This window comes from Trachypithecus francoisi, unplaced genomic scaffold, assembly GCF_009764315.1.
Source record: "Trachypithecus francoisi isolate TF-2019V2 unplaced genomic scaffold, Tfra_2.0 Lachesis_group11, whole genome shotgun sequence".
In the NCBI taxonomy this organism is placed as follows: Eukaryota; Metazoa; Chordata; class Mammalia; order Primates; family Cercopithecidae; genus Trachypithecus; species Trachypithecus francoisi.
Window position 1 is genome coordinate 12,096,102 of NW_022681456.1, and position 14,818 is coordinate 12,110,919.

Here is a 14,818-nt window from a genome sequence, read left to right on the forward strand (position 1 = left end):
GTTTCTGAAATGCTGATGAAGGCTTTCATTCTTTGTGTGGGCAAAGAGCAGAACAGAGGATGATGCAGGAGGGGCCTTCTTCCTCCCTGTCGTTACTAGCAGTGAAAACCTTTAGACATTTTTGAAACCGCTCTGTGCTCATTTTTATGAGCTTGTAGAGTAGGTGAAAATCGAGCCTACTTCAGGAGACCAAGGGCATAAACAAATATTGGATAAAGCAGTCTAGCAGAGGGAAAATGAAGAGTTTGTAAATTAGCCTTAGGGCTGGCCACATTTTTAAAAAAGACCCTAGAGAAGAATTTCCCATGGGTTGAATAAACGAACCAGAGTTGCTACCCAAGGTAAGATGATGGCTTATCTTCATATATCTCTACTGGAGTAAGGTAAGATTTATATTAAGCCATTTTTAAATCTGTAAATACTGGGTGATTAAAAGAGGAAAATACCAGTTTTAGTCACCCGGAAACAGGGTCATCTTGGGCAGTGCTGATTTACCTGTGTCAATGATGGGCAAAATGAAAGATGGAAGGAGTATTTCAGGTAATATTTCTGTTTTTTGAAAGCAAAACAATATAAATACAGACTTTAAATATTTTTGAGTCAGGATTTCGCTCTGTCCCCCAGGCGAAAGTGCAGTGGCATGCTCATAGCTCATTGCAGCCTCAAACTTGTGGGCTCAAGGGATCCTCCTACCTCAGCCTCCCAAGTAGCTGGAACTACAGGCATGCCCCACCATGCCTGGATAATTTTTTTTTTTTAATTTTTCATAGAGTCACATCTAATTTTGTTGCCCAAGCTGGTCTTGAACTCTTGGGCTCAAGCAGTCCTCCCACCTCGGACTCTCAGAGGGTCAGAATTGCAGGCGTGAGCCACACGGCCAGCCAAAACCTAGACCCTTGAAAAATAAAAATTAATTGGGCTTTCAAGTTTATCTGGGCCCAAAGAGGATTTTATAGATAATAGAAAGATATAAAGGATTGCCCAGGGAGGGTTACACAGCTAATTACTATATGATTACAGATAGAAACTTCAGTTTGTCATCCAGTTTTGGGCAGATATTGAAGTCAATTTGGGAGACTCTGGAATTAGGCCACCTAAGATCAGAAGTGCATCTGGCTCTTGATTTTAAAAAACCCTAATAATCACAGAGATTCACAGTTCTCCAAACCCCAAAATGAAAACCCAGAAGTTTTCTCTGATTCGTTTGGCAGTAAAACCTGACCTAAATTGATAATGAAGCTATTTATAACCTTTATGCTATTTAGTGTGAATATTCATGTTTCACTACAGAAATATTAGTATTTGATTACAGATTACTGCTCCAGACTGCAGTAATGGGGGTGTTTTCTTTGTAAAACTCCAAAAAATTCTGAATCAATTTGTTCTCGAGGCATTTTTTGGGATAAGGACTTCTAGACATGTAGTACTTGTAGAGTGATGTGAGAATTTAAAGTGTTAGATGTTGTTGCTATTACCACTAATAAAAGCCCAGAACCCTAGTTTTGAAATACAACGTATCTTTCTTTTTTCTTTTTTTCTTTTTTTTTTTTTTTTGAGACAGAGTCTCGCTCTGTCATCCAGGCTGGAGTGCAGTGGCGCAATCTTGGCTCACTGCAAGCTCTGCCTCTCGGGTTCACACCATTCTCCTGCCTCAGCCTCCCAAGTAACTGGGACTACAGGCGCCTGCCACCACGCCTGGCTAATTTTTTGTGTTTTTAGTACAGACGGGTTTCACTGTGTTAGCCAGGATGGTCTCGATCTCCTGATCTCATAATCCGCCTGTCTCTGCCTCCCAAAGTGCTGGGATTACAGGCATGAGCCACTGACCGCGCCCGGCCCTATTAATCTATCTTTCTATAGAGATGCATGTCATTGCAGTCCACTAGAACTTTTCACGATGATACAAATGTTCTTTATCTGGCCATCCAATACAGTAGCCACTAGCTATAGAACACTTGGAAATGCAACTGGTGCAACTTAAGAAATTTTAATTGTATTTAAATTTAAATAGCCACATGTGGCTAGTGGCTGCTGTATTGAACAGCACAGCTCTGTGTAATTCGAGCTCATGTTCCATTCAAACTTTAGTTTTGCTGTCTTTGTAATCATCTCCTTCTACTGATTAAGAATACAGTGCAGACCCAGCAGATTATTTATTAGCCAAGACAGCAATGAACAGTAAGAGAACAAGAACTGGTTTCTTTCCTTTTTTTTGTTGATGGAAGTCTTGGTCTGTCGCCCAGGCTGGAGTGCAATGGCACGATCTCGGCTCACTGCAACGTCCGCCTCCTGGGTTCAAGCGATTCTCCTGTCTCAGCCTCCCTAGTAGCTGGGTTTACAGGCGTGTACGTAACACCACACCCCAGCTAATTTTTTAATATTTTGTAATTTTGTATTGTAATTTTTTGTAGAAACGGGGTTTCACCGTGTTGGCAAGACTGGTCTCCGAACTCCTGACCTGGAGTGATCCACCTGCCTCCAAAGTGCTGGGATTACAGGCATGAGCCACCGTGCCTGGCCACAAGAGCTTGTTTCTAAGTACATCCTAGGCTTAGCATCAGCTAATATTTCCTTCTGTCTCCAGGGCTTTTTAAAGACTTTATAGTAAAGGGTACGTATTTCTACTTGAACTTCACTAAGGCAACCTCTAATGACCTCAACTTGGGTGATTAATAAAATATAATCCATCTATACTAAGAAGTCCCTAGCCTTAGAGAATTCAAGTGGCAGAAATTTCCCTGGTAAATAGGGAAAAGGAGAACTTCATTATGAAGTTGTTGTAGGATAGCAAAATGTTTCTGCTAACATGTTCACATTTGTTAAACAAATGTTATTTTCCAAAAGTGATTTCTGTATACATCTAAAATGTAATATTTAATGTGCAATATGAGTGTTTTTGTAATTCCCTTAGACTAGATAGGAGTTGTTAGGGCACATCTGCTAAAGTGCAAGATGCATTTTTTTCTAATATTATTTTCACAAGAGATTTGAATGTTCACTAGCACCATGTCTATATTATCTTTACCTGTTGGATTCCATGGTTTTGCCTTTGATAAAAGGTTGTTAGAAATGTCCCTATCTTCATTAAATATTAAATTGACTAAAAAGAGAGGCATAGAGCCGTGTGCCATGGTTCACACCTATAATCCTAGCACTTCGGGAGGACAAGGCTGGAGGATCACTTGAAGCCAGGAGTTCGAGACTAGTCTGGGCAACATAGTGAGCCCCTTGTCTCTATGAAATTTAAAACTAAAAAAAATTAGCCAGGCATGATGATACACACCTGTAGTCCTAGCTACTGGGAAGGCTGAAGTGGGAGGTTTGCTTAAGCTAGGAGTTCAAGGCTGCGGTGAGCTGTGATCGCGCAGCTGGGCTCCAGCATGGGAGACAGAAGTCTCTTAAAAAAAAAAAAAAAGAAAGAAAACAGGCCGGCGCCTGTTTTACAGGTGGCTCACGCCTGTAATACCAACACTTTGGGAGGCCGAGGTGGGTGAACCATGAGGTCAGGAGATTGAGACTATCCTAGCCAACACGGTGAAACCCTGTCTCTAGTAAAAGATACAAAAAAATTAGCTGGGTGTGGTGGCGGACACCTGTAGTCTCTAGCTACTCGGGAGGCTGAGGTGGGAGAATGGCATGAACCCAGGAGGCGGAGCTTGCAGTGAGCCAAGATAGTGCCACTGACGATAGAGCAAGACTCCGTCTCAAAAAAAAAAAAAAAAGAGAGAGAGAGGCAGGCCAGCACGGTGGCTCATGCCTGTAATCCCAGCACTTTGGGATGCTGAGATGGGTGGATCACGAGGTCAGGAAATCGAGACCATCCTGGCCAACATGGTGAAACCCTATCTCTATTAAAAATACAAAAATTAGCTGGGTGTGGCGGCGTGTGCCTGTAATCCCAGCTACTCGAGAGGCTGAGGCAAGAGAATCGCTTGAACCTGGGAGGTGGAGGTTGCAGTGAGCCGAGATTGCGCCAACGCACTCCACCTTGGGGACAGAGCTAGACTGCGTCTCAAAAAAACAAAAGAGAGAGGGAGAGGCAGAGAGGCATGGGCCAGGGCATCTGTTTGTTTCTACTGAGGTTAGAAACAACAATCTAACTTACTAGTTCAGGTTACATAAGATGAAAACATGTGAAACATTGAGAGACTGCTTTTGTTAAGGACTCAAAATGAGAATGCTGGGACAATTACTAGTTAAAAGTTGTGCTCATTGAATCTGGAAGTTTTCTATTTATTTTAAAAGAGAGTGCTTTCTGTACTTGTGAAGTTTTCACGTCTTAATTTTGCAGTAAAAGGCCAGTAAGGGAAGGCAGCAGGAAAGAGTAGCTCCTGGGTACATAGTTGAATTTTTAAAAAGAGCAAGTTTTAAAAGAACATGTATGCTTCCTGTTTTTGTAATGTGTATACATTCTGTACACAATTTGTATGGAAGGATACACATACCAAATTGTAAACAATGTCTCCTCCTAGGGAATGGAAGTACAGAGAGGAAGGAGGAGGCACTTGTGCTTTTTGCTTTATATACTTACCCATTTTTGAGTTTTCACAATGAACATGAATTTTTGTAACTTTGAAAAAGAAAATTGATAGTTCTAAAAATGCAAATTAGCTATGATTTATTTAAATCCATTTTCTGTATTTTATAATAAAATCTTTTTGTTAAAAGCTTTTTTGTTAAAAGGCTTTTTATAAAACTTTTATAACGCCAGGCACATAGTGGCTCATGCCTGTAATCCCAGCACTTTTGGAGGCTGAGGCGGGTGGATTGCTTGAGCCCAGGAGTTCAAGACCAGCCCTGGGCAACGTGGTGAAACCCCGTCTCTACAAAAAATACAAAAAATTAGCTGGCTGTGGTGGCACACACCTGCAGTCCTAGCTACTTGGGAGGCTGAGGTGGGAGGATTGCTTGAGTCCAGAAGGTGGAGGTTTCACTGAGCCAAGACCATGCCACTGCACTCCAGCTTAAGCAACAGGTGAAACCCTGTCTCCAAAAAGAAACAACAAGAACAAAAACTTTTATAATGATAGTTTGAATTGAAAATAGTATATGAAATTTCAAATAACATCATAAAATAAGCTATAACTTCTAGTTACATGATATTTGGTACGGTTTGCAAAATTGTTAGAACTTTTTAAGATCTTAGTATAAATTATAAAATACCATGTACAATATTAGGGGTGAACTTTAATCAGATTTTCTTGTATAGGTTTATTTGAAAGCTAAAACGAAACTTAAGTTAGAAGAAACCATTAAACATCTGAACACTTTTTTGAAATCAGGCATTTAGTTCTGCAGTGGGGGACATGCTGCCTGCCAGGATATGGAGGTGAGATCTGGCAACCTTAGTCACACTCTTATATTTTGCATGTGGTCAAACCTTCATCTAGAAAAACAGACTATGAAGAAAGTCAGTAACTATGGCTACTCAGAGGCTAGAGCACAGCACAGAAGATCTGTCAGAGAGGAGGAGCTGGTTTTTGAAAATTTAATCCAGGCCAGGTGTGGTGGCTCACGCCTGTAATCCTGGCACTTTGGGAGGCTGATGTGGGTGGATCACCTGAGGTCAGGAGTTTGAGACCAGCCTGGGCAACATGACAAAACCTCATCTCTAATAAAAATACCAAAAATTAGCCGGGCATGGTGGCAGACTCCTGTGATCCCAGCTACTTGGGAGGCTGAGGCAGGAGAATTGATTGAACCCAGGAGGCGGAGGTTGAAGTGAGCCAAGATCACACTATTGCACTCCAAACTGGGCGACAGGAAAAAAAAAAAAAAAAAAAATCCAGACTTCCGGAAGTCTGAGGTTAAGAGTTTCTAGAGAGTCTCCATTGATTTGAGAGATGTAGCAAAATAATTAAACAATAGTATCAGACTTTCAGGCAGTGAATTTGGGAAGTGTGGATATTTAATCTGCCTTGAGGATAGTGACAATATGCTTCAAAATACAAAGCATACAAAAACAAAGTCATCCAAGTAAGACACCATCAGAAGAAAAGTTCCTCAAAAGATAGCCGCCCTTGTTTTTTTTTTTTTTTTTTTGAGGCTGAGTCTTGCTCTGTCGCCCAGGCTGGAGTGCAGTGGCCAGATCTCAGCTCACGGCAAGCTCCGCCTCCGGTTCCCGCCATTCTCCTGCCTCAGCCTCCCGAGTAGCTGGGACTACAGGCGCCGCCACCTCGCCCGGCTAGTTTTTTGTATTTTTAGTAGAGACGGGGTTTCACTGTGTTCGCCAGGATGGTCTCGATCTCCTGACCTTGTGATCCGCCCGTCTTGGCCTCCCAAAGTGCTGGGATTACAGGCTTGAGCCACCGCTCCCGGCCCGCCCTTGTTTTTTTATAGCTCTGGAGTCTGCAGAAAACTTTAAATTGCCTTTTAAAAATACCTACTGGCCTTTAATCATACAAAAAAGCTGCTCAATCTCACTTTAATTTTAAAATTTGAATTACAATTTTAATTAATACAAATAAAAACCATACTGAGATACCAGTTTTCATCTCTCAGATGGGTAAAAATTCAAAAGTTAGACAGTACTCACTTTGGAAAGTAGGAACATCTAGTTCATTACTGATGAGAGTGTGAAATAGTGTAACTTCCTCACTGTAGGGCACATTGGCAACATCTATCATATTGCCAGTGCATTTCCTCTTTGAGCCAGCAATCTGACTTTAGGAATGTTATATAAATATGTCGTTTCATGTGTGTTCAATGCAGGTATAATTTACAAAGCCCGTTATTACAGAATTACTTGTTAACAGCAGAGTTTTTGGAAACAACCCCAGTGTCCACCTGTAAAGGACTTGTTCTAAAAAAAAAAAAAAAAAAAAACTGTGGTGCATCTATACAGTGGAATACCATGCTGCTGTTTAAAAGAACATTTTAAAAAGGAAGTTCTCCACATCCTGTTACAGAAAGATTTCTAAGCTATATTGTAAAAGGTGGGCAGAGGGAGATACTGGGCAGTATATTTAATATTCCACCTGTTTCATAAGAAGTGGTGAGAGGGTCGGGTGCGGTGGCTCACGCCTGTAATCCCAGCACTTTGGGAGGCTGAGACGGGCAGATCACGAGGTCAGAAGATCAAGACCATCCTGGCTAACACAGTGAAACTCCGTCTCTACTAAAAAATACAAAAATCTAGCCGGGCGAGGTGGCGGACGCCTGTAGTCCCAGCTACTCGGGAGGCTGAGGCAGGAGAATGGCGTAAACCCGGGAGGCGGAGCTTGCAGTGAGCTGAGATCTGCCCACTGCACTCCAGCCTGGGCGACAGAGCAAGACTCCGTCTCAAAAAAAAAAAAAAGAAGTGGTGAGAAATAATGTTCTTATATTGTATATTTACTCCAAAAGACTAGATAAGAAACGAAAAAATGTGGTTATTTAAAAGTTGTTATCTAAAAATGACTGAGAGGGTGGGGGTTGGGGGATGGCTAGATGGGCATAAGACCTCTATGTATGTACCTTTTTTTTTTTAAGACGGAGTCTCACTCTGTCGCCCAGGCTGGAGTGCAGTGGCCGGATCTCAGCTCACTGCAAGCTCCGCCTCCCGGGTTTAAGCCATTCTCCTGCCTCAGCCTCCCGAGTAGCTGGGACTACAGGCGCCCGCCACCTCGCCCGGGTAGTTTTTTGTATTTTTTAGTAGAGATGGGGTTTCACAGTGTTAAGCCAGGATGGTCTCGATCTCCTGACCTCGTGATCCGCCCATCTCGGCCTCCCAAAGTGCTGGGATTACAGGCTTGAGCCACCGCGCCCGGCCTCTCTTAGAGTATTTTAAAGCAAATCTTAAATCATGTTATTTGAGCTGTTAAAAGATAAACTTATGTTTAACTTTTGGAGAGTTTTTTTTTTTTTTTGTTTTTGTTTTTGTTTTTGTTTTTGTTTTTTTTTTTTTTTTTTGAGCAGTGTGTCATGAATCACGCAGTACCAGATCACAAGTGGATCACAGCTCCATGGAGGGTGCCTGAGGGCAAAATTTTTATAAGGCTTTTGCAGAAGCAAAAGAAAGACAATACTTGATTGGTTAAAGGAGAAAGTCTCTGGTAGAGATTAGTCGGCAGTTTCTGATTGGTAAAGCCCCTGGTTAGGTTTGATTGGCAGTTTCTGATGGGTTGAGTTGGACTTCAGTTGGCTTCCTTAGGAACCCAAGACACTGGAGCCATTTCAGCCTAATGGACTCCCCAGTTCATTTTTTTTTTTAAACATACCCATAAATATTTCAGGATGTATCTGTAGTAACTAAGGATCCATGCCAGGTGCAGTGGATCTTTAGCCTGTAATCCCAGCACTTTGGGAGGCCGAGGCAGGTGGATCACCTGAGGTCAGGAGTTTGAGACCAGCGTGGCCAACATGATGAAACCCCATCTCTACTAAAAATACAAAAAAAAAATTAGCTGGGCGTGGTGGCAGGCGCCTGTAACCTCAGCTTCTCAGGAGGCTGATGCAGGAGAATCGCTTGAACCCAGTAGGTGGAGGTTGCAGTGAGCCGAGATCATGCCATTGCACTCCAGCCTGGGCAACAAGAGTAAAACTCCATCTCCAAAAAGAAAAGAAAAGAAAACTAAGGAACCAAAAGCATGCCATTATAGACCACAGCAGTGTATCATGAAAGTTTATTATATGTCTTATTTTTACAACAATTAAAGGAAATGTAATGTCCTCCTCTGTATGCATCAGTCTTTCTCTCCTCACGGGGTTCATTTCCAGTCAGCATCAGAAAAGGTTGAGCATCTTTCACCTTAAAAAAAGGAAAATGTTTTAGATCTCCCTTATCCTTATATTTACCCTCCAGCTGCCATTCTTTTCCCTGTACTTTTCAAAATACTGTCTTCACTTCCTTAGCTTTAACTTCTCAGCCAATTTCAGTCTGACTCCATCCTCACCACTTTACCCAGTGGTCACTCCAGTTGTCTGTCTTGACCTCTCAGCAGCATTCATGGTTGGCAATGTCTCCCTCCTAATGCAGTGAGTATGAATTGAGTATTTGATGTGTAATATTCTTTATATGAATTCCTCATTTAATCCTTTAACAACTCTTTGAGGTTGTCATTATCCCCATTTTACAGATGAAAAGCTGAAGCTTAGAGAGGCTAAGTAACTGGCCTAACTACTAGTAAGTGGTAGAGCAAGGGATTAAATTCAGGCCCCATTCAATTCTGCTACCTTTCTGAAATAATCTGCTATTCTGGGTTTTCCTTATCTGTCTCTGTTTCATCTTGGTTTTCTTTGCAGTTCCTTCTTCTACCTGATCTTTACATTTGGAGATTTCCCAGGCCTTGATCCTAGGTCCTCTTTTCACTGCTGTGAGGCATTCACACACACCTATGGCTTCAGTTACCATGTGGAAGGTGATGAGCTCTCAGTATATATACATCTTCAGCTCAGAACGGTTTCAGTATCCAGCTGTCTCCTCAGTACATTCAAACCTTAGCTTATAATCTGTTCCTCCGGCCAGGCGCAGTGGCTCACGCCTGTAATCCCAACACTTTGGGAGGCCAAGGTGGGTGGATTGCTTGAAGTCAGGAGTTTGAGACCAGCCTGACCAACATGGTAAAACCCCATCTCTACTAAAAATACAAAAATTACCCAGTCGTGGTGGTACCCCCTAAATGGTACAAACCCAGCTAAGCAGAAACCTAGGGATCACTACAATTCTTCCCCCTCTTGGCTCCCATAAACGATCACTGGGTCCTATTTATTGTGTCCTGTATCTCTCTAAATCATCTTCCTCCCTAAGGAAAGCTCCCCTGTTCTTGGACTGCATCCACCTAATATACATTATCATAGTACCCTGTACTTCTCTTTCTCTCCTTTGTAATGTTCTTCATGATTATATTCATTCAGTTATGTTCATTTTTTTTTTTTTATTTCTTTAGAGTGAAATTGTTCATTTCTTTAGAAAAGACATTTAGGCAGAGATCAAGGCATTCTTATTTATTACTGTATATCCCAGTGGCTAGCAGAGTGCCTGGCATGTAGGCAGTATTAAATACTTAGCTGAATGGAAATTAAACAACAACCACCAAAATCCCGCAAAGATTTGTTTTAGGAAAATCCCTGACAAATAAGAATGGGTAATATGAAGGGTGAATTCATGGAGACAGCCTTTAAAACAAGATTTCCAATAGCCAAGCCATAGAAGGGAGCTAACAAATTGGCAGTGGGGTTAGGAGAAGTAGTTGGGGATGTGGAAGTAAGAGAAAGAAAGGGCTGTCAAGAATGCAACAGATTTTTAACTTTGGCAGCTGAGGGGATGGTGATACCATTCCTTGAGAGGATCAGCTAAGATGGAGAGAATATTTGTGGTGGACTTGTTGACTTTGAAGAACTTCCTGTAGGCCATCTAGATGGAGAAAATCGGTAGGCAATTAGAAAAATGGAAACGGGGAATTCATGAGATGCAGGCTTTACTTCATCACTGAGCAAAACCAGTAAAATACTATTAGTGATTCAAATGTGATTGGATAAAAGTCTGATCATTGAGACTTTTGCCATTGGTACAGATTTGGTAGATATTTTGATACTTTAAAAATTGGTGGTGGATATTGTAAACATATACAGAGATGGGATTTTTACATTGATGTCATTTTACATGCTGTAAATATTAACTAATAATAGCTGTAAACCTATCCATTTATTCTTCATGTTAAACTAGCAAATCTCATTTTAATTGTGTTATTTTGTTAATGCTAATTTACACCCTTTTTCCTTCTTAAGATAAAAACAAAGCTTAGTGGGGTGTATAGAACTCATTAGACTGTAAGCTCCATTAATGGACTCACTGCATGTGATTTAAATTTTTTTCCTCTTGTTTCTCTAGGGCCTATTCCCTGGTGGATTCCAGTCAAGTGTCTACATTTCTGATTTCCATTCTTCTTATAGTCTATGGTAGTTTCAGGTAAGATGTTCTCAAATGGGGTTGATTTAAGTTGGAGGTGGAAGAAGGAACCATTGCTCTGGAAGTGCTGGTACCAAAACTTTGTGAAGAAAAACAGGACTTTGGCCGGGCGCGGTGGCTCAAGCCTGTAATCCCAGCACTTTGGGAGGCCGAGACGGGCGGATCACGAGGTCAGGAGATCGAGACCATCCTGGCTAACACGGTGAAACCCCGTCTCTACTGAAAAATACAAAAACTAGCCGGGCGAGGAGGCGGTGCCTGTAGTCCCAGCTACTCGGGAGGCTGAGGCAGGAGAATGGCGTAAACCCGGGAGGCGGAGCTTGCAGTGAGCTGAGATCCGGCCACTGCACTCCAGCCGGGAGAAGAGCGAGACTCCGTCTCAAAAAAAAAAACAGGACTTCGGCAGAAATTGACTCAGAATAGAGAGTTCTGCTATTTGTTTTTTAATTGGCTGCTGTTAAACACTTCTTGGTTGTGCTTATGAGGTTAGCATGTTAATGCTAACATGTAAAAACTAATTGATTAAAATGCTGGTTCTGAAATTAATCACCTAATGCACTCTATTGAGAAGGTTAAGGAGAGAGTCTTTGACAATGATTCTAGAGTCTCAAAGGGAACAAAGAGTTTAAATGGAAGGACAGTGAAATATGAAATATGAAAAATTGAAACACGAAAAAAAAGGGGCCGGGCGCGGTGGCTCAAGCCTGTAATCCCAGCACTTTGGGAGGCCGAGACGGGCGGATCACGAGGTCAGGAGATCGAGACCATCCTGGCTAACACGGTGAAATCCCGTCTCTACTAAAAATACAAAACTAGCCGGCGAGGTGGCGGGTGCCTGTAGTCCCAGCTACTCGGGAGGCTGAGGCAGAGAATGGCGTAAACCTGGGAGGTGGAGCTTGCAGTGAGCTGAGATCCGGCCACTGCACTCCAGCCTGGGTGGCAGAGCGAGACTCCGTCTCAAAAAAAAAAAAAATGAAAACAAATTACTGAATATCCATGTAATAAAATGACAAAGAGAACATTTCATGTTTTTTTTTTTCCCCAACCAAAAATCAAAGTAGTTGCAAACCTGTGGTAGGCTTACGAAGACCAGGGAAACCGAAGTAAAACTATACCCAGGATGCTAATAAAGTTCTTAATCTTTGGCCGGGCACAGTGCCGTATGCCTATATCCAGCATTTTGGGAAGCTGAGACAGGAGGATTGCTTGAGCCCAGGAGTTCAAAACTAGCCTGGGCAACATAGCAAGACCCGTCTCTACAAAAAATATTTTTTAAAGACATTAATCAGGCTTGGTGGTAGTGCCTGTGGTCCCAGCTACTCAGGAGGCTGCGGCAGAAGAAGGAGCACTTCTCCTTCATCTGGAGATTGAGGATACAATGAGTTATGATCACACTGCTGCACTCCAGCCTGGGCAATGGTGCCGGACTATGTCTCAAAAAAACAAACAAACAAACAAAAATTTATGTTGTCCTAAAATGCTTGTAAGTAGATTATGTCCTTATGGAAATTTACATCATATTTTTCTTAATCCGAAGGCTTGACATCCAAGGTTGAGCCATACAAAATTGCTGATGGTTGACTGTTAATATTTTGGCCCACAGAAACAATTTCATATGGTTCATCTTACAATTATTAGGATTGTGTGTTGTAGCATTACCAGGTATTCTCTCTGATAACCTTGGAGATGCTGAGACTAGATCCTGCTGAGGTTCTCAACCCAGCAGGCAGCCATAGGAATAGGAGGGAAAATATAGACACTAGATACACACTCCCCTTTTCCACTATTTTCAGTCGAGAGGAACTTTAATGGTTGTATAACTCAAATAGGTTAGTGGTTGATGAACCTACCAAAAAATGCTGCTTGAGGAATTATAAGTTGAGAACTTCAAAGGTAGTAATAGGGATAAGTGAAATACCCAGGCATAAAGATTTTGAACTATGCAGTATTGTATCTGAATTTTAATAGCTACTTTATAAAATCACAGACTTGCAGTCTTTACCTCAATACTGAGTAAAACAAGTAAAATATTGTGGGTAATTTCAGTATACACCGACCAAAGTTTTAATCGCTGAGATGTCTACTGAGAACTCCAGATTCATAACCACTCTCAGGAAGCATTAATCAAACCAGAGGAACTTAGAACCTTATCAATGTGATCTTGATATTTTTCATCTCTACCCTGTGGACAAGTATCTGATTTTTTCCCCTTTGAGTATATAATGCATTAACATTTCAAAAGACTTTGCAATTAAACACAGAAGAAGCCATCTTTAGACTCACGACCCTAATACTACTTTGAGTAGTGCAGACTACCTTCCATTTGGCGTATGTTTATATACTGTATACATTTTCATAGTTGAAATCATTTATATTCTGATTATTTGCACCAGACAAATATTTTCTACAAATTATCTTCATACTGTTTTAGTAATATGGCATTTCTTTGTGTTACTCATCTTATTCCACTCTTGTTGGACAAGTGGGCTCTTACAGTGATGATAGCTTTATGGATTATTTGCTTTTATTGAATTATACCACCAAGATAAATATCCAGAAGTGGAAATACTTCAACAGAGTATGAAATGCCTCTTACTGCATATTATTGTTTTCTGAAGGGCTGTATCATTTTAGGATTGAGCAAGTTTTAAACCAAATTTTATGTAGTAAGTGTATCATAGAATTATATAGGAAGAAAGGATTTATCTGGTGAACCTCCCTGTTTACAAATGAGGAAACTGGCCAGGCGTGGTCCCTCACACCTGTAATCCAGCACTTTGGGAGGCTGAAGCAGGCAGATGCCCTGAGTCCAGGAGTTCAAGACCAGGCTGGGTAACATGGTGAAACCCCGTCTACTAAATATGCAAAAATTAGCTGGGCGTAGTGGCGCATGTCTGTCATCCCACTTACCCAGGAGGCTGGGAGGAATACTTGAGCCCAGGAGGTGGAGGTTGCAGTGAGCGGTGATCATACCACTGCACTCCAGCCTGGGTAATGGAGTGAGACCCTGGCAACAGCAACAACAAAAAAAAGAAACTAAGAAACCGAAGCCCAAAGTGAAAATGTTGATGTAACTTGACAAAGATTACACAACCAATTGGTAACAAGTCTGGATTGAAACAGTTTTCAGGACCTCTAACTCAGAACCTTTTATCTTTTTTACTTTAATAAGGCATTTCTGCAAAAAGTAAATCATGATGCCTTTAATTACACATTTAAATTGAACTCACTGAATAAGTTGGTGTTTTGTGGAAGAGATTTATGTAATTTTGTCTTTAAATGTTTGATAGGATTCACCAGTGAAGCCATCTAAAGCTGGGCTTCTCTTTGTGGGAAGATATTTTTGGTTTTTTTTTTTTTTTTTCCTGCTGAGTTCACCACCTTTCCCTTTTTCTTTTCCTTTTTTTTTTTTTTTTTTTTTTGAGTCGGAGTTTCGCTCTTGTTGCCTAGGCTGGAGTGCAGTGGCGCCATCTCGGCTCAGCGCAACCTCTGCCTCCCAGATTCAAGCGATTCTCCTGCCCCAGCGTCCTGAGTAGTTGGGATTACAGGTATGTGCCACCATGCCCAGCTGATTTTTGTATGTTTAATAGAGACGGTGTTTCTCCATGTTGGTCAGGGTGGTCTCGAACTCCTGACCTCGTGATCTGCCCGCCTCAGCCTCCCAAAGTGCTGGAATTCCAGACATGAGCCACCGAGCCCGGCCTCCCTTTTTCTTTTCAATCGGTAAGGGCTATTTTTTATTATGGTAAAATATATATAACACAAAATGTACCATTTAAACCATTTTTAGTGTACCCTTCAGTACACAGGTGAGGGCTTTCTGAAACACGCTGTGTTTTATTATAGCCATTCTAGTAGTAAGGTGTGAAGTTGTATCTCATAGTGGTTTGGGTTGTATTATTTCCCTGATATTAGGATGTTGAAAAGTTG

The 14,818-nt window shown here is 41.5% G+C and overlaps 1 protein-coding gene across 4 annotated transcripts in view; it reads left to right on the forward strand.

The window, feature by feature from the left end:
- The window catches only part of SPPL3 (signal peptide peptidase like 3), a 143,379-nt gene that overhangs the window by 81,287 nt on the left and 47,274 nt on the right, over positions 1–14,818 (forward strand). For all 4 annotated transcript variants that reach the window (XM_033220356.1, XM_033220358.1, XM_033220355.1 and 1 more), the window contains exon 2: positions 10,811–10,888. In XM_033220356.1, the coding sequence (XP_033076247.1) occupies positions 10,811–10,888 (78 nt within the window). The remainder of the gene's footprint in view (positions 1–10,810; positions 10,889–14,818) is intronic.